This window comes from Vigna radiata, chromosome 2 (assembly GCF_000741045.1).
Source record: "Vigna radiata var. radiata cultivar VC1973A chromosome 2, Vradiata_ver6, whole genome shotgun sequence".
NCBI classification, from domain to species: Eukaryota; Viridiplantae; Streptophyta; class Magnoliopsida; order Fabales; family Fabaceae; genus Vigna; species Vigna radiata.
Genome location: NC_028352.1, coordinates 23,493,116 through 23,513,496, shown reverse-complemented (window position 1 = coordinate 23,513,496; position 20,381 = coordinate 23,493,116). Strand labels below are relative to the sequence as shown.

At 32.3% G+C, this 20,381-nt stretch overlaps 3 protein-coding genes across 3 annotated transcripts; 1 reads left to right on the top strand and 2 right to left on the bottom strand.

The window, feature by feature from the left end:
* Nucleotides 1-3,988: 3,988 nt before the first annotated feature.
* On the top strand, nucleotides 3,989-5,439 carry LOC106755673. The gene has a single exon (XM_014637862.2). It carries the CDS (start codon nucleotides 4,178-4,180, stop codon nucleotides 5,375-5,377), a length of 1,200 nt encoding a protein of 399 aa, XP_014493348.1. The 5' UTR covers nucleotides 3,989-4,177; the 3' UTR covers nucleotides 5,378-5,439.
* Nucleotides 5,440-7,986: 2,547 nt separating this feature from the next.
* Nucleotides 7,987-11,436, bottom strand: LOC106753538 (protein argonaute 10-like; the record flags this gene model as incomplete). Its single annotated transcript, XM_022778867.1, has 13 exons — nucleotides 7,987-8,288; nucleotides 8,362-8,393; nucleotides 8,473-8,567; nucleotides 8,711-8,784; nucleotides 9,040-9,175; nucleotides 9,260-9,323; nucleotides 9,422-9,484; nucleotides 9,733-9,875; nucleotides 10,097-10,234; nucleotides 10,389-10,510; nucleotides 10,822-10,981; nucleotides 11,156-11,278; nucleotides 11,371-11,436. Coding segments are annotated over 13 exons (1,383 nt in total), but the record flags the coding sequence as incomplete, so codon positions are not given.
* Nucleotides 11,437-15,919: 4,483 nt separating this feature from the next.
* On the bottom strand, nucleotides 15,920-20,036 carry LOC106777191 (protein arginine N-methyltransferase PRMT10). The gene is made up of 7 exons (XM_014664737.2): nucleotides 19,756-20,036; nucleotides 19,141-19,333; nucleotides 18,676-18,781; nucleotides 17,815-18,004; nucleotides 17,167-17,352; nucleotides 16,996-17,079; nucleotides 15,920-16,360 (listed from the first exon to the last, which is right to left on the bottom strand). Exons 1-7 carry the CDS (start codon nucleotides 19,939-19,941, stop codon nucleotides 16,184-16,186), a joined length of 1,122 nt encoding a protein of 373 aa, XP_014520223.1. The 5' UTR covers nucleotides 19,942-20,036; the 3' UTR covers nucleotides 15,920-16,183.
* Between the last annotated feature and the right edge of the window lie 345 nt (nucleotides 20,037-20,381).

The window sequence follows — 20,381 nt, the reverse complement described above, 5'->3', positions numbered from 1 at the left end:
TCTAGTACAAAAACATGTGATAATCGATTATAGCTTGACCATAATCGATTATACCAGTAAAAATTACAAGGTTTTAATATTTTTCTACTACATTCAAAATCTACAAGTTGCTTTTTAAATATTTTCCTACTACATCCAAAATCTACAAGTTGCAGCATCATCAAAACTCATCTTCAGGTTTTACCAATACTCCTTATTGGTAACATATATGTCTACATTTCTTCGCATTCTTAGAGTGAGATAATTCTACACATGTCACGTGCAACAACAATAATCCTAATGGAGTTGTTGAACTTGAAAAATAATGATGTTTCGACAAAGAACAAATAATGTCATAGTAGACACATGAGACTAAAGTTCACTCTTTGACATATATACCAATTTGTCACAAATATAATAGATGTACAGAAGTCCAAGTATAAATCCACATATATTTACTTTATAATTATTTGTTATAAGAAAATTAATGATATGATTTTTTATTATAAGAGAGAAAAGATAAATAAAATGTTTTATATAATAAAAGAATAAAGATAAAAGTAATAAATTTACCTTATATTTTAGGAATGATTTCAACCATTTCAAAAAATTAAAATACATAATATTTGAATTACTTGTACTTGAATTATTTTTATTTTCTTAATGTATTTGCTTAGATATCTTGCATTTCGATTTTCTTATCAATATAAAATAATTGAATTTCTCTTTTAAGATAAAATATTTTTTTAGAATATAAAAATTTAAAATTAAAATTTTCAATATTCAAATAGTATCACATAGTTCAATTTTTAATGTGTTTGTATAACAAAAAGTGATTGGTTGTTAAATTTTGATTTCCTTTGTTTGAGTTAATTTCAAATTATATATTTTTTAGTTATTAAAATATCTTCTAAAAATTTGAAAATTTTACTCACACCCAAATAACTCATCTCATTTAAAAAAAAATTATGTTCACCAAATAAAAAAATTTTGCTCTTAAATTATTTCATTTAAACACACATTTAGGGATTTTGAATAAGAGAGTAATAAAGATAGTAATACAGATAAATAAATGTAAAGTGATAAAAGAAGTGCTCTTGATTTTATTATTTTTTTCGTGTAATTTTTTATTTTACAATCCATGTTTAATTACACAATTAATTCAATAATTCACAAATTTGATTTAAACACAACTATTTAGTGAGAAGAATACTTAGATTAGTTAAGGGAGAACTTGATTCTTTGGTGAACTTTGTTAAGTAACAAACATTAAGATTGAGGACTTACAACTCACTTGAGAGTACTTATATATATTCTTTTAAAAGGATTTTTCAATTATAATTAAAATTATGCAATAATCATTTGATTAACTAGGTCAAATAAGAATTAAAAATATATTAAAAGCAATTAATGAAAGAAGCATAAATACTAGCAAATAATGAAAGAAATATATATTCATTCAAAAGAAGTGCTTTTACAAGTGAGTTTCATAGTTTACATCATTCCCCAACAAAAAGAACTTAGTTTCCCAACAAAAGAGCTTGAGCTTACAATAGAAGAAAATGGAGAAGATGGAGACCCAAGGAAGAAGAAATGAGAGTTCCCACTGCCCAAAATCAGCTCCCACAGGTCCAAAATGGTGTTTTCGAGCGTCAACCGCCAAGAAGATGGCGCCCTCATTGCATGTGAGCCTTTTATAGATCTAGGGTGCCAAGTTAGCAAAAAGTCGCGCCCAACCCCCTTTTCTGGGGCGCCCGAGTGCCAATATTAAATGAAAACATAGCAACAAAGGGTGCCCAACCCCCTTCAGGGGTGCCCAGGCGCCATATTTTGAGGTGAAACAGCATGAAAGGGCGCCCAACCCCCTTTTGAAGCGCCCCAGCCCCCTTTTGTGGCGCCCAGCCCCCTTTTGGGGAGCCTGGGCCTGATTTTTCTGCACTGCATCTTTTTCTCTTTTTCTGCAGATCTGCTTGCTCTTGTAGCTCTTCTTGGGCTCCCACTCTTGATAGTTTGGATGTTCTTTCAAAGCACACAAATTTCCTACAAAACTTGAGGAATTAGTAATGAAAACTTCTATGTGTAACCTATGCTAAACCTATTCAAAAAGTTAGATAAAAGAAAGAATTAAGCATGTTTCAAACTTCAAGAGAATTGATTTGGTAAGAAAATTGCACCACAGATAATGCTAAGAATTATCGTTATCAATATACTAGCAAGAGGTATGGGAAACTAACCTCGATGTAAAAAAATAATTAGAGGGAAAGATGATTCCCAAACACGAGAATGACAAAAATTATGACTTTTAGTCACCAATGGAAGTCCTAACTCAAAAAAAAAAGTGAGGAAAACCGTGACTTCGACATCGAGAAAGCTTCAAGCAAGAAGAAAAGGGGAAAAAATGAGCATTAATTTTATTTTATTTTTTAAAAAAATTTAAGTCCGATCTATAAAGGATAAACGTAAAAGAGAGTTTTTACATCTGACCCTCATAGGACAAACACAAAATTTTCGTCTATTAAGTGCATGTTAAACGTAAATTTACTCCTAACCCAACTTAACAAACGTAAATTTATGTCTGTCTTGTAGGGGTCAAACTAAAAATTCTTTTTAAACATGTTTTTTATAGGTCAAACGTAAATATTGGTCATTTATTTATAAAAATGTCACTACACATTTTTTTACGTTTGTTACCTATATGTTAGACATAAATTCAATGACGTAGAACACTATTTTTGTGTTAGTGTTAATCGTATACTATCAAGTTTCCATGTCAAACATGTTGGAAATTGATAAAAAATGAAAGTTAAGCACATACAAGAAAGAAGATTAATAAACTCATTGTCTTAAGGTTTAGTTGAAAGTGGTGTCAATACTTTATATGAATTGGACTTATGTCACATTTATGCAATCTCTCATTAATGAATCATACACTCAAAAGACACATTAATGGTATCAGAAGTGTTAATTCATCTTAGTAACTTGCTTAAACCATTATGATAAAAGCAATATCACAACAAGGACAACTATATAAGTAAAAGTCACCTTACATGCTTTCACTCAAGAGAAAACATATATGTATATATAATTTTTTTATGTGAGTTATCTAGTTACATTTATGTAATATTTCTCTAATTAATTATTCCTAAAAGAATCTATCAAAACAATAAATATTCTAACTTCTTTTTCCCGAACATGTAATACAATTTGAAATCCAAATTCAACCATTAACCTTTATAATATAATCCATTATTAATTATAATAAATAAACTTATTTATATTCCTCAATTCAAAAGACTTGTGAATGCTGAATAACTCACAAACTAATAACAATGCTTGAATCCATTAAAATAAAATGAATGCTTACCTAAAGTAACTAGCTAACTTCAACCTTTATAAAACCTTGATTCCAATGATATTCTTTGTCAAACACAATGTTTAAAGTAAGAACATGATACCAATAACGAATATCATAGTTGAAGAAATTATAAATTAGAATAAAAGAAAGAATATTTTATTTTTAAAAAAAAAAGTGGAGTGTGTAAATAGAAAATATGAAAGTACAAGAACAAAAATAGTAAAAAAGATATGCTAATAATAGATAGAAGAACCCATTTATTATCGAAATAGATGAAAAATATATCATATTTAACTTTCCTTTAATAATTATCACTCGTATACGCGTGTTTATATATATATATATATATATATATATATATATATATATATATATATATTCTACCATTAATTCTAAAATTGCCTTTAATAATATTTAATTCTCGATTTAACAATAATATTATTAAAGGAGAGTTAAGTGATGAAATAAGAATATTAAAAGGGAAAATATTAACAAAAAAGTATTATTTGGCGTGTAATTATATAAATTTATATATTTTTATACTTATTATATTAATATTTTTATAAATAGACTAATTTGATTTAAATTTAAATTTTAGTGAAAAAAAAGTGAATGGGTAAGTTTTTGAAGAGATAAGAAGGAAAAGAAAGGAGTAAAAAATAGTGTTGAAAAAATGATGAAGTGGAAAGGTGGTTGTGGAAGAAATAAAAAAGGTTGATGATGAAAGACATCCTTGTCAAAAGCCAACCACACTGAGACAAGGACTCTGTGATATAAACTTTGATCCATGAATCCATCAACAACACCACCCACCTGAAATCCAACACACTCGACTGTGTTTACATGGACGATCACCCAAACTCAACTCCAAAAAACACCATTGGCCTCTGTCTTCTCCCACAAGAACTCATCCAAACCATCTTCCTTTCACTCGTGCTACCCGAAATCGTTCGTTTAAAGCTCGTCAACAAATCCTTCTCCCGAATCATCTCCGACCACACCTTCGTTCGCCAGTGCAACACTCTATCCACTTCCACCACCTGGCTCTTCGTCTACAAAAAGCGCTGGCTCCGTGACGCCGTCCTCCACGCCTTCACCGATCGGAGCTCCGATCGCTGGTTCCGGATCCCCATCGCCGACCTTCTCAAACCGGTTCACTTCCACGGGGAGGACCTCTACTTTCTCGCCGCCTCCAACAACATCTTCCTCTTCGCCTCCAACACCGTTCGCGAGGTCGTCGCTGTTAATTTAGTCTCCGTCACCGTTAAGAAGATCCCCCCTTCCCCGTTGGGTCCACGTGGCACCTCCTCGTGGAGGCGATCCGGTATGAAGCTCGTAACCGAACCGTCCGGGTCGGGTCACTTTCGTTTCATGTTCGCGGAGTTCGTCGGGAACCACCCCGTTCTGTTTGTGTACGACTCCAGGACTGACACGTGGAAGTCAACGGAGGCAGTGGAGAGTGGCGCGAGTGAATTTTCGCCACGTGGCGGGGGTCACTTTTTTCTGAACGTGGTTCACAGGCCCAGAGAGAGCGTTTTGGTTGCGTCAACAGCGGAGTGCGATGCGGCGGTGGTTCTGCGGCCGAGATTTAACTACGGGAGGGGTGTGGGCGGTAATTTGACGGTTGGATTCAGCTGGGGGAACGTGATTGACCGGTTGCACGTATACGGTGATGGGTATATGATGATCGTGAAATCGGAGGGTGCGAGGGTAATCGGAGAGGGTGGGGTGAGTAGAAGCGTGAGGGTTTTGAAGGGTGTGGAACTGTGGGGTCTTAGCTTGGAAGGAAGAAAGTGGGAGTTTTTGTCTATGGTTGGCGGCGTGATTGAGAAGCCTTATGCGGCGATGATGGGGTGTTTGGAAGAGAAAAATGGGGTGGTGACGGCGGCGTTGGTGTGTAATTGCGAGGGAGTTTGGGATATGACGTGGCTATGTTTTGATGCGAAATGGAAGCAGTGGAGATGGATGGCACTCCCTGATTGCAAAATGAAGGGTTGGAACATGGCCGGAATAAGCTTCTCTTCTGGACTTACCTTGCCATGAATCAACAATCATCAAACATTTTATGTTACTTATTTATTTATCAATCACTTCTTTTCGCTTTCTGTTTTCCCTTATGTCCAAGGATAACCTGCCTAGTGTTAATAACGGAATTTCAGTTATGATTTATTTTCGAATTTCATCTATATATCCTTAAAACACAGACAAAAAATTAATATAAATTATTTTTTACTTTCTAAGACATTAAGACCACTTTGCAGATGAAAAATTATATTTTTATACATAAAATTTTTGTATTTATTTGACATTATTTTTTTCTTTTAAAAAAAATATTAAAATTTATTTTTTTATGATTATTTTAATTTTATATTATATATCAAATAAATATAAAAGTATGTTAACACATCATTATTCTTTTTAAATATATCCTTCCATTCAAGGACTTATTAAAATCTTAACTTCTTTTTTTAAATAGCAATTAATATTTATGTAAGAAATTTAAATTTTAAGTGAGAAGTGCTAAGGTTGACTGAATATAAGTGAGATGAAGAAGATATAAAAAGAAATATTCACAAATTTTAGATTAAAGATAATATAATACATTTTATATATCAGTTGACTTTTGGTTTGAAATTCATTTTATTGGATTGATTTCATCAAATTCAAATTTCTCAAGTTATGATATGGATTCTTATAGATAAATTTACTTTAAGAACTCCACAATTGGTGTAGTATATGGAAAGTGTATTGTTGTTATCTTGGATTGTACATTGCAATCTCTGTTAATATTATATTGGTTAATCTAGAATGACTACAAGAAACATTTTAACCTATTAAATAATCATTTTAATTGATTATATAACTTAAAACCATGTACAGTTTTATCATTTTTGTTTTAATATGTTAATTCACTTAAGCGGACCATTCCATGTTAGTATATGCTATAACAACCTTTTAATTGATCATTTCACTAATAAATAACATTAACATATTAGAAAGTATTTTTTATCCATTAAAAATGACAAATTAAATTCTACATAGCTCTCATTTCAAAACCAATATTATATCTCTCATTTCAAAACCAATTTACAAGAAATCAAAATCATTATTTCTTTAATCATATTTACCTACTTNTATTGTTATAGTTTTGTGTTTGTAGAAACTCCGAATTCAATATCATTTAATACAATATTTGTGGTTTGTTAATAATGGCTAATGATGGCTTTAAAGCAAAGGAATACCTATTTTCTACACATAAATTATTCAAAACAATACCTTCTTTTTCTTTGTACATAATAAGAAGCAATATTAATTATTACTTATATTTTACTTTCTTCTTGATTTGAAAATTTAGTTTCATTCCTAAAGAGCAAAATTGAGTATTTTTCAAAATTTTATATAAGCCCATTAAATTTCTTAACATTACAAATTGACCTTTAAATATTCTTCAATAGTTATAAATTTGTCCTTAATTATTATTTTTTATTTGCAACTTAGTTCTTGCATACTTTTAATAATTGTAGTTTAGTTCCTAGCTAATTTTTAATAAATGTAATCCAATCAATTAATTGAGTTGATTTTTGTAAACATTTTAAAAGTTCAAGGAAATTTTAATCATTTGATTTGCAACTATTAAATTTACAATTAGCTTTATTTCATATTTATTTTCTATTATGATTTTAATTAATACAAATATTTCAACTAAAACTCTTATTAATTACTAATTTCTTCGATAATTTTGTTGCAAAATTCATCACTAGTAAAATGTACAAAATATTTTATTCTAAAATTTTAGAAAAATGAGAATTAACATAAATAATCAATAACCTATAGAAATGGATTGTAGAATAAATTAAAAATGATTTGAAATATTATTTTAATTGAAATTCACAATAATGATACGTATATTTTTCTTTTTCTCCCCCAATTGCAATCTTTCAAATATGATTGCAAGAATTAAGGACTTAGTTTTATTTTTTACGAATCATCTTCATCCTTTTATTCAAAGTCTTGCCTATAAATGCAATCATATATCTCACATCTTCTTAACAATTTCTAACAATATGGCTTAAGAAAAGCTTTCTTGTCCTCTTCTCTTCATTTCTTAGTCATTTAATCATTGAATTTCATTCCACTAGGAACATAGTTAGGACTAATAATCATGTTTTACACTTTGTTAAATTTTGAATCAAACGGAACAATTACAATTTCTGAATTAAATCTGATTTTTTTTTAGAACTTTAGAAATGAATACTAATTTGATGTTAATATAAATGAAGAAATTATTTTGAATGAATGACAATAATTAACTATTTCATAAATTCGATTTCATAGTTTTTAAAATAACGGCAAACGTTGAATAAATGATATTACAATATAACATTATAAGATATGTTAGCTTAGTGAAAATAAATAAGTTGAAATGTTAAAATGGCCAATTTTCATCTTAGGAGAACTTTAGTGTTTGAAAATGATTCATTGTTAGTATCCAAATCATGTCTTGAAATATTGTTTTAAGTGCTAAAATAATTTTACTTGTTTTTTTACCTTAGTGATGTTTACATAGTATTTGTATCTTTCTGGTAAATTATTTGTGAGAAAGACTATTCAATTATGCATATAAAACTAGCACTATAAAGATATACTCAAAATTTTGCATGCAGAAGTTGCTTATAATATCAACATTGAGAAATTTGTCACCTCTAATTAGTTTCTGTTTCTGTATTCTGAAGCCTCTTATTGCATCTCATTCAACAGTATAAGATTACATTCCTCAACTGCTCTATTCAACAGTAAAACATAACATTTTTCACCTTCTCTTTCAGAGCAGGCAGTGCCCGAACTGACCCCTCTTTCGACCTTGTTCCTCGCAGTTTGCTAATCTCAACAACATCAGGTTCCATGTAGAATCGAGCCCTGTAGGCTGCTAGATGAGCATAGTATGCGGGAGGCACTGCAAACACAGCATAAACTTTATAAAAAATAAGAAAAAAAGAAAAAAAACTGTCTGAGTTTAGCATGATTACCTACAGAAACAGACCGTGTACATCTTGCATAACTGCAACCAAAATGTTAAGGTTGTCATCTTAGAAATATAGCATAATGAATCTGAGATGATGAATAGAAAAATCATTTACGTGTAGCATAAATTGTTGGTAAGAGACTGAATCTCATCTGCAGTGAAATTGTTCTCGTCCCAGAGGACATGATAGTGTGCTGGTCTACTTGTACCCTGTAAATTGTCCATCACCAACGTAAAATCAATGCTGCTACATACTAGACATTTTATAAGATGCTGATTGCAGAAATTTATGCAGGTTTTCATTTCAGTCCTATGTCCTAACCAATGTGGCAGCAACAATACCGTTATCATACCTGAATTCCTGCATGACTGCATAAGTAGAAGTCGAATTCAGAAGGATGACAGATCTTAGAATCTACCACAGTTCCTACATTAAAATCAGTCCAATTTGGAACGTTTACAACACAGATTGATGAAATTGGATAATTTGCAGAAGAGTGAAAGATCTTAGAATCTACCACACAGTATCTACATTACCATAAAACTTTCTTAGGCCAAAATAATCTTTTATATTTTCAATTGAATTCATTCCATTATAACATTGATATTCAGATATCCTTAAAATAGTGACAACTGACAAACCCAAAGTCTAGCAGCTGGTAGAAGCAAAAAGAAAACTAACCAGGTAAGATATTTCCACTCTTATCAGTACTATTCCTGTCATCGTGATTGTTTGCAAAGAGTCTAGTGTGATGCCGCTTTTGAACTACTACAAATGTTACTGGTGGCTGGTAACTAGGTTCCAAAGATGCACAAGCCTATACACAAAGAGAATATAGATATTGGAGAATAGTATACCGATAAAAGTTATAACTATACTCTGAGTTGTTTTCTGCAAGTACCTTGCGGATGGCATCAAGCTCATATAGCAAAACCTGGTAGAATTGTCCTTCACTTACCCCATCCCTGATAATTTATTAGATAACATTGTAGTTAAAGTAACTGCATAGTCCACATTCTTAACTACCTCTACCATAACAATATCAGAACAAATCCAATCCCACCTGTAAAAGATTATTCTCAATGGTTTTTGTCCCGTTGCCTTCTTGAATGATAGTAAAAGCTCCCTGCAGTTTCACACATTAGCATGAACTGATATGAATGCAGATGTTGGATAACATCAAATGATAAATGCTAAAAAAAAACACTAAGATTTCCTAGTTGTCAATTATCGAGTTCCAAAGTGGAGAAATGTGAACCACAGACACTGTAAGACCTTTAAAGAAAAACTAGATAAATACAACAAGAGACCCTATATGAATTTGAAGCAAAAACATTTACAAAGAGACAAACTTAAAACTTAAAAGTTGAGTACCTGATCATACCACCATATGTTACACCCCTCTGTGGATCTTTCCAAGATCTGAAAAGATCTTGAATAAGTTCTTCTCGATGAGGCTGAGCACAGACCAACCCTGCATACTTTGTTACTTCTGGCCAGTCCTGGGAGGCTACAACCTGGATTACCATAAACCAGTTAGAGGTCAGAAAAAAAGAAATAGGAGAATAACAGCACATGTGAGATAATTCCAGTACTATCACTCAAAAAGCAATAAGAAATTGAGTAGGGTGAAGAAAATCCTACTGCCACACAAAGAAAACAACATTCTCAGTCCTTTCAATTACATACCAAACATAGGGCATCATTTAGTTGTATATAGAAGTTTTGAAATGCTTACAGCAGCAATGGATGGACAAGAATCCTCTCCTGATTCTGGATGCGTTACATCAGCTCCAAATATTATTGTTGGAATATCACTCACCAGTGGAATCCTCCAACTTAAAGCATCCAAAAGCACTGTGTTTCTTCCTCCCATCTGCAAGAATAAATAGTTTAATTAAGCAAAAGAAATGAAAATAATGATTACAAATAAAAGAAGACTTAAGATATGAAAGGAAAGATTTTAGAGTAGCATGTAGCCACCCTTTCACTTTGGATTGTAAAGTATGATCGAAGATTTAGTAGCAGACCTTGACATTGATTTTAAGTGCCACATTTGCAAGGTATTGTCTATTGATCTTGAATACATGTTTTGTAAGGCAGCATTGAGAGATCAACCCCAGATCTGTTTCGCAAATCCTTTTGAGATCACCTGAACGAAGAGTTTGTTTCTTTAATGCAAGTGTGAAATAATTTTCTCCTCAGATAAAATGGGGAAATGCTAAGCATCTCTTTTTTTCTTGATACCATGTTTACAAAGGAATCTACCAGGGAAAAAAACATATTCAAGAGGAAAGAGACATTAGCAGATTGCAGGCATAAGAAATGAAAAAAAAATAAAATTGTCAAAATGAAGAAACATCAAGGCACTATATAGCCTCAACATTTCTATAATTATAAACCAGTACCATCTTAGTTATAGTTATGAAGTAATATAAATGGAAGAGTGACCTAGAATCATACCGTACAGAGAGCCATTATTGTCTGGAAGAATGGCAATCAGTAACTCTAGCTCTTTACCACAAAGCTTATCCATAGCAGCAGAGTGTACATAATTCAAAGCCTTCTTTACCTGATCTGGTCTTGCAGAATATATAGGAATCACAGGGTCCTGACTGAATTCCTGACAAAGATCAAACTTTAAACCATTTGGTCGTAAACACTCTGATAACCCACAAGAGCTAAAGCTATTGGGTGACACAAGAATGTGTATACATTACATCTTGACAGTGAATGTAACTAGGAGTGACAATGATATATAATGAAAGATGAGTATTTATAATGATATAAACTTTACCATGCCTGAGATTTGGCACATCTGAACTAACTGTTGACAAAATCCACGAGCTGTACTTTCCTGTACACTTCGAGAGAAATTGATACATGCCCAATATCTTACAGTACTTCCATTTATTACTTTCTGCATTAAAATACCAGAATTTCAATCACTCAGGAACAAGTAGCTTCTTTCACCAAAAGAATTAACTACTATATGTTAACGTCTGAGCTGACCTTGTTCATCATGTTCCACTGACCAACCTGTGGCAAGTATTCTTTTTCTCTTCCAGTGTCGTGATATTTCAACTATGAGTAAAAAGAAGAGCCAAAATATATTATAAACACAATGAAAAAAAGTAAATGGTAAAAAATTTAATTATGGGAAAATTATGGGTATTACAATTGACTAAAAAGGAAAAGAATTACTTTTCACATTTTGCTTCCTCTGCTGGCTACCTACGCTGTTTTTCCTTCAAGGCCCAATTTTGATGTTAGCCAAGTACAAACCTCATCCATCTCTTCAGGAATTGTGTAGTGTCCAAGCCTTTTTAATATGTAGAACCAAAAGAAAAGTTTAGAAAAAACTAAAATTTAGCATTGGATAAAGAAGATTCTTATAAAAAAAATTAGGACGAAATCTATCACAAGGATTTTCGTTTATTACCCATTATAAGCTTTAAAAGTTACATCCCCAATTAAGCACTCCGATGACTTCTCACCAAACTTATAGGGAACAACATCATCACCTGAGAATATAAATACAAATGTTATTCATTTCACAATTCAAAGTTGAATTACCTAGCAATAGCATTAATGTTGGCCAAAACGAGCTTAATTTCAAATTATAAAATGATTGTATAGATTTTACCCTACTAAATACATAGGAAATTTTACCAGTACAAAAATCATATTTTATGACGTACAAAAACGAGCTATGTACGTACATAGTTTTGTACGTACAGTCAACTATTCAAAATTAACAAATTATCCTCGGTCACCGCGACACGCTTTCCTTCAGTCACCGCGTGGACCGCACGCGGGGCCTTCGGCACCGCGTGGACCTCACGCTCTGTCACCACCACCGCGTGGACCTCACGCTCCGCGTGGCTCCGACACTTCTCGTGGTCCGCCACCACCACCGCGTGGACCTCACGCGTCACCACGGCACAGTTTCCCTCCGTCACCACAACACCTTTCCCTCCGTCACCACGACACGCTTTCCTTCAGTCACCGCGTGGACCTCACGCTGGGCCTTCGGCACCGCGTGGACGCACTCCGTCACCACCATCGCGTGGCTCCGACGCCTCCCGTGCTCCGCCACCACCACCGCGCCCTCAGCCACCGCCCCAACACTGATGCCGCTCCTCAGTCCACGCTCATGCAATAGTCATTCAATCGTCAGTCGCCTCTAATGTCACCAAGTTGACAGAATTGTAAAGAGCTTTCGCAGTTCCTTATTGTTCTTTCCCTAAGTGATGTTCTTAGAGTTAGTGTTCTCAACGTCTTTCTATCGTCCATTATCAGATTATCAGGTAATACACATCCTTCAGCTCATATACCCTACAATTTTATAAGATAATTCCTTAACATGCAAATGACATGTTAAGGACATGGGTAAGTATCACGAAAAACGGTTGGAAGGAGAGGTGGAGGAGGAGGCGGGGTTGGAGGCGGGGCTGTGGGAGGGGGCGGAGGACGAGACGGGAGTGTTGGGGAGGGCGGAGGACGAGACGGGAGTGTTGGTGGAGGAGGATGGAAAAGAAGGCCGTTTCCTTTTTGGTCGAGGAGGTGATTCAGGTCGAGGAACCACCGGTGCATTTGGTCAAGGGGCCACCGATGCACTTGGTCCAGGAGCCATTGATCCAGGTCGAAGAGGCGGTGCATTTGGTCGAGTCAAACGAGCAATCGCACGTCCAAATGCGTTTGATCCAGGAGCCACAAAACGTGGTTGAAGAGCCCGAGTCTCAGGTTCATTTGGTTGACGAACCCCCGACCATTCAAAATTAACATATTATTTTTGGCATCTGTCACTTCCTGTAAAGCCACTAGTACAAAAATCATATTTTATAACGTACAAAAACGAACTATGACGTATATAGTTTTTGTATGTTATAATAGGTCTACATATTTTATGACGTTATAATAGATTTATTTCTTGTACGTCATAAAATATTATTTTTGTATTTTGTACGTCATAACTCCTACAAAACTAAATACTACATATTATAACGTACAAAACTATATACGTCATAACTCGTTTTTGTACGTCATAAAATATGATTTTTATACTAGTGTATCTTATAGTGCAAGTTTGTATAAAGGAGCTAGTTTATAAAAAATGTTTTATTCTTTTGCTATTTCGTTAAGTATACATTTAAGTTGTTTTTATGTTATTATTCACTTTATTAGTAAAGAGAATATTTATCTGTTAGATTCTTTGAAACTATAAGATTATTTTTGGAATACTTCTTAATTACTATAGGTATAGGTATAAGATTTTACCGGATTAGATCTCTTAAAAAATTTTATTTATATTGAAATTTTTTCACATTAAAAAGTTTTTATACCTATTAACTTCTTTCTTTTCTATTTTGTACATTTTTTATATTATTTATATAAAAAAGAATTATACGGATTTTGCTTCCACTTATTATTTCTTATTTTTGTTATTTTTTCAACAAAAGTTATTTTGAAATTAAAAAGTAAAAGACATTAAAATAAGGAAAATATTGGGTTTTAATTATTCATGTTCGTATAATCTACTTTGCATGTTAAGGTCCTTTAATTATCTTGTAATATTAGATGGTACAGAAGTTGAAAGTATTATTTTTCTGATAATGGACGACGATAGAAGAGAATTTCATAGAAGATCACTTAGGCAAATGATAATAAGTTGTTGTCAACGCTCTTTTCAATGCTGTCAACTTGGTGATACCCGAAGAGGCTTTAGAGGAAGTCATAGAAGCATAGAGTAATTTGTCAGTTTTGAATTTTCGACCAAGTGGACCATTGTCTCATCTTCCACCAAATCCACTTCGTCGTCTACCAAATGAAGCTGCGATGGCTCTTTGACCACGTGTGGTGGCTCCTGGATCAAGATCCTCCTCCATCCTTCCCCTTCAACACTCACGCCTCCTCCTCCACCCCTCAGCCTCGTCCTCCTATAAAAGACATAGATATTGAGATAAGAAAGATACCTAACCAAATGTAATGAAGTATATTGTATGTAATATAGTTTCGTGAAAATTTTACTTTTTTTTAAATTTATAATCTATAATTTAAAATTTATGTAACCTTTTATTTTTTTAAGATTAAAAAGTTTTTATGCTTATTAACTTCTGTCTTTTCTATTTTATACATTTCTTTCGTATTATTTATATAAAAAAGAATTATACGAATTTTGTTTTCACTTATTATTTTCTATTTTTGTTATCTTTTCAACAAAAGTTATTTTGAAATATAGAAGTAAAAGACATTAAAATAAGGAAAATATTGGATTTTTCTTATAAAACATAGTTTTCAAAATAATGTATGCTATAAAAATTTTAAAAAATAAATAAACTTAACCGTCGATGAATATTAATATTTTAATCTTTATTTTCTACTTTTATTTTATTTTTATCTTTCTTCATTCATACTATCATATTCATCAATAAAATATAAAAATGAAACTAATATACATCTTCCATTTACAAGTCCTGTCTTATTTCTTGTAAGAATTAAATTTTATGAAAGTGGCCACGCCTCATTTATCTTTAATCTCATAATTTCTTTTTATTTGTCAAAATACTTTGAAAAGTAACAAGTATTTTTGTGATTAACTTAATTTTCTAACCTCCTCATTAATCTTGAATAAAAGTGTTTATTTTGAATTGATTACTATTTATTTTGATAAGAAACTTAAAAAATTTTAAGATATTTAAATACATTAAATTTAAATTATTTTTATTTTTTTTCTTTTTAAAATGTTATTCAAAATAATGCAACATAAAAGGAATTTACTTAGGCTCTAAACAATTTGTAAGAGAAATTCACTTACGTTCTAAAATGTAAGAAAATAACTTCACTTATTTCTAGTTTTTTTAAGGCTTGGTTTTGTCATGGCTAACCTTAGGAAAGGAGGGAAATGATCCTATATTAGGGTTATTCTTGCGTGAATTAGGATAAGTTTTGAAAAAATTCTTGAAAGAAAACCATGATGTTAAATATTATCTTTTAATGAAACAATACAAAGAATTTGAGTTTCTTGGACAATAAGGAATTAAACCAAAATTAAGGAAATTTTCTCTTTTTGAATTAAGAGTAAATGTGTTAACAAATATATATTTTCAAACCATTATGAAATTATCTTTTCACACCCTCAAAAACTTTAACAAACTATCCTTAACCTCAGATTCTAAATATACAATTCAAAAATATTTATGAATCTAAGAATACATTTCAAAATACATATTTTGAAATATAATTTTTGAATGTATTGTATAGTCCAAAACATATTTCCAAATTTAAAAATATTTTTCAGATTGCACGAAATTCGTTAGCTATGCTGGAGAGGTAACTTTTAGCTTTTTATTATAATTTTAATTAGGGATCATTTGAGATTTATGGATTTTATGGGAGTAAAAATCACACGATCCATGTTCATGATAAAAAGAAAAAAAAATGCTAAATGATTAATTTGAGTTATTTTTTACTTCAAAACCTCTATTGATGATAAAAATAAATAAATTACTTCACATAAAATAAGCTAAAACAAATGCATCATTAAATGTAGTTTTTAATATTTCACAAAAATAAGCGCGATTCTTTTTTTGATATATATATATAAACTCACTCATATTATGTTTGGATACAACTTGGTATATAATCGAAAACCTGTCATAAAAATACTAGAAGTAGTTGTGGAAAAGAAGACTATTAAAGACGATTCCACCAAAAAGATAGAATAGACCTGGAGATGTAATTATATGATATCATCATTCAAAGCATCAAGAGCAATAGAATCTGCCATGTATCCTGTAGTCCCTAGAATTTGGAATCCAAATTGTTACTCAATGTAGTACTTATTTTTGAAAGGTGCAAGTAGTTTGCCGGAATGCTGATGAATCTCACACCCAAGTTCAACCTCCATCAAACGATGATTCGCCTTTGAGCGACTCATCAGAAAAGAAACCTTTAAATCATCACCTTCACTGAGATTCACAGGAGGATGCAAAAGAAAAACCTGTCCAATGATTAAATATATCATCAAACTAACGTTATCATGCAGCTGGATATAAAAGTCAGATTGTAGGTTATGACTACAACAATAAATGCTGCACATACATACATCATTATTCACAAAGTATGGAAGTTATCTCTTTGTCTGTTTTCCATTCTCTATAAAATTGTTAACACGTACTTTAAGAATACAACAAGCACTTTAAGCGAGTGTTTGAAGCAAATCGAAGAACTACACAAGCAAAACAGCAAACTACAAGCATCTGAGTCAACTCAACACAATTTTTTGACCTATTATTGTTTGGAGATTAAGTAGCTAGATAGAGAGGAGGGTTAAGGAAGAGAAGAGTAAGAAGAAAACTACTGAGAAGAGGTAGAAAGGATCAGGTATTCAAAGATTCTGTCCTTTGACGTGTCTGTTTCATCCTTGCTACAATTTTTAAAGTCAAACATGAAATGTGTACGTTGTGTTGGGGCTTTTTTAAATATTTAGAAATCGAACTACCGTAAAGAAGTTTGTATTCCTTCAACAGTGTTCAATTGTTCTCCAAAGTAAAGAGCCTATATTGGAGAAACTAATACTGACAAAATTATTTCAGGACCAAGACTATATCACCAAGAAGTTGATGCAGCACAAACCTGTTGGCCCCAATGTGTACCGTAATCCACACTGGGAGCCGTAGTTAACTCAATCTCCTGTTTAGCTGGATCCTCACTTCTTCCCTGGTGAATTAAAACAGAAAACATTGGGATTAGGATTTATGATATTTGATAGATACAAATGCTGTTAAAAAGGTCAGAATAACTAACCCGAAAATGTACATCAAACCACCCTCCAAATCCACACAACTTTGCGTTTTCCATGGTTATTGACAAAGAAAAGTTTGATCTCACTTTTTCTATGTCAGCCACTGTGGCAGTTAAACAATCAATTTCCTTTATTATAGCAGCAGTTCCAATTACTTGATGTGGATGAAGGTTGTTCCACAAAGATGTCTACAGAAATCACAGCAAGCATAAATTAATCTCATGAGCAATCTTTATCCTTCTATATCACACTGACATTAACTTACAATAACGAAGCTAAATTTAATTTGTATATCCAGTAACACCCACAAAGTAAAAAGAAACCATTAATCATTATTGTTGATGCACAATCCCCACCGACCCCCCTTTATAGTCTAGGTGTCCAGCATGAAATCCTACCGCAATCACAAAAATAAGTTTTGGAACTACAAACTTTCAATATGGTAAAACACATAGAATTGACTTTTTGTAAACCATCACGCAACTTTGACAATCATGATAAGAATACCAAAATTAACTTCTAAAAACAAATTCACTAATTTTAAACAAACAAGTAGACCAACTAAATTATAAGAACTCATAGACTTCCAACCATGATCGAAATATTATTTCAGTACGAATAAACCACTAAAACCAAAATATACAACTTGCCTGAAGATAGTATTTTCTTTGCTCATCTGAAAAAGGCTTTGTTAAAGTGCTCATATCAACACCATAGTAGGTTTTTGTTTCATCAACGAAGTTGTTCCAATCATCCATAGTTGATTCATATTCTCCTAATTTGTGATCAACTATCCCAGTCCTGATGGGTGCCATCCACATGCGAGCATGACTAGGATACCTGCCAAATAAAGTTTCTCAAATCACCAATTACGTAGGAAACACCAAAAGCAACCAAAGAAATACACAGGTATCCAAAATTCATAACATAACCATCAGGCAACAACCAAATTATTTATACATGTAAATTAACACCATTGGTAATGTGATGAAATGAGTACAGTGCGCACTACATGCCAAGACAATGAATCTAATGTAAATAGATAGGCACCGAGTAATTTTGTATTTAACTCACGAGACAAGTTTGGCACTATATTTGTTGATTAATGAGTAATGACTATGAAATAAGAATTTTGAAGGTAACCAATTCCATTGAAAACTATAGAATATGTTACAAAGAACAAAACTTCGTGCCTTTCGTGTAGCTTGGTTTGAAACGTGGAAACAATTGTTGAAATTTAAGGATTACATCTTTTTTGGGGCAATAGTTTTGCTTCACATATTAAGTGACCAAAAATACTCCAGTAGAAATCTTAAAAATCCCAGAGAAAGAATGAATGCTGCAATATGAAAAATGAACTACACAATATCTATTTTAATTGACACAACCAAAACACAAAATGGATGAATAGGTAAGGTGGTAGGGAGCAAATGAGAAGACACAAAACATCAATGCATCAAAATACTTTTTTCTCTGCTTGGAGACAGAAAAATAGTTGCAACAATACATACATCACTCCTGTCGGTTTGAGCCAGTGGTCACGAGCATGTATAACTGAATCAAACATGGATTCTCGCAGAAGAAAATAACCCATCCACTCTGAGATGATCACGTCAACTGCAAGTTACATAATAACATCTAAGGCCACAAGATCATCAACAAGTATAATATAGACGAAGAGGGGAAAAATGAACAAAACTCAAATTTACTAATAAAACACAACACAAAGTGTTTTTTTTTTAAATTTAAGAAACAATTTGTATTTCCATTTCCTTATTTTACCAATAATTTCAAAACATCACTTTATTTTAGAAAACAGATAACATACAAAAACTGTTGTTTTCTTCCACCACAAATCCTTTAAAACAGGAAACAGAGTAAATGTCATTTTTGAAATCATTAATGTTCACAAGAACCAGAAACACACAAAAAAAATGTTATATCAAACAAACTAAACAGATCTCATTAATTCTAACCTTTCTCAGGCAAGGTAACATCCTCCATTGATCCCTCGATGACCTCAACTACACTCTGGAGATTATTAGCCTTGACGAGTGCACGGGCATGTTCTGACATCTTGGTCGCTTCCACTGCATACACCTTCTTCGCACCTGCTTGTGCTGACCATATAGCAAGAATGCCACTTCCAGTCCCCACATCCAAAACAGTCTTCTCCAAAATGAACTCACAAAGTCAGTTCAAAATCACTAACAACAAATCATAACACAAACACAAGCAATAACCATAACCAATGCTCTCAAACTATAACACAGTAGCAAAGGTTATCTTATCCAATTCCTGTATAAGTAAAATTTCCACTACCGTCGAAGTAGGGCTCAATAACTAATTTCACAAGTTTTACTTCACCTCATTTTTTGATATAAATTGCAAAATGAAATCCCAATTTATTGGAAAGTATTGAAAACCTGGGGTTATACTAATCTCAGCTCAAAATAAGATACGTCCAAGGGTAATTTAATTCAACCTTTATGTTTAATAGAAAAATGAAGAGAAGCAAAGTTTCATTCATACAAGACGGCGCTTAGCGGTAAATGGTTGATACGTAAAATGGTGATAATGAAGAAGCTGACCTTGCCAGCGAAGTGTTTTTTGTTCTCGAAGATGGCGTTGAAGTAAGCGTCCATGCGAACACGATCGGAGAGCATATCCTTCTGGTGGTAGAGGAAAGCATAGGTGCAGAAGTAATTGGCAAAGTCAACGTCTTTGGGAACAGGGGCACCTCGACCACCGGGAGCGGCGTTTGCAGAGGTTCCCATCTTACACACACTCGCCTTTGCGGCGTTGCTCTCTCTTCTCCGTTCAACTTTTAGGGCATGCTAACTTTCGCGGCACTACAGCATTGTCTATATCTACGGTTAGTTTATACTCGCTGTCTTTTCGAGCCTTTTATTCAATTTTTTTCTTTTCATTTTTAAAATCGTCTTGAATAATAAAAATGAGTTATTTTTCAGGTTTATATTTTTTTAACTCAAATAATTACTTATTATAAAATAATTATTTACATTTTATTTTTAGAAATTATTTTTTAAAATTTAAATGATTATTTATAATAAAAAAACTTATTTATAAAAACTATTTTTTAGTTTTATCATTTTAGTAACTATTAATTTTCATTAATAATTATTCATTATCTATAATTTATATAACTATATATAAAAAAAAAGTATCTCTCGTTTTTTCAATTTGACCTCTTATT

Bases quoted from the DNA above. Each gene is read 5' to 3' on its own strand.
- LOC106755673 (XM_014637862.2), top strand. From the start codon at position 4,178: ATGGACGATCACCCAAACTCAACTCCAAAAAACACCATTGGCCTCTGT.
- LOC106777191 (XM_014664737.2), bottom strand. From the start codon at position 19,941: ATGGGAACCTCTGCAAACGCCGCTCCCGGTGGTCGAGGTGCCCCTGTT. The intron at 17,353-17,814 runs GCAAGTTGTATA...TGATTTCTGTAG, and splicing joins AAAGAAAATACTATCTTCAG to ACATCTTTGTGGAACAACCT. The intron at 17,080-17,166 runs GTTAGTTATTCT...TTAATTCACCAG, and splicing joins GGTTTGATGTACATTTTCGG to GGAAGAAGTGAGGATCCAGC.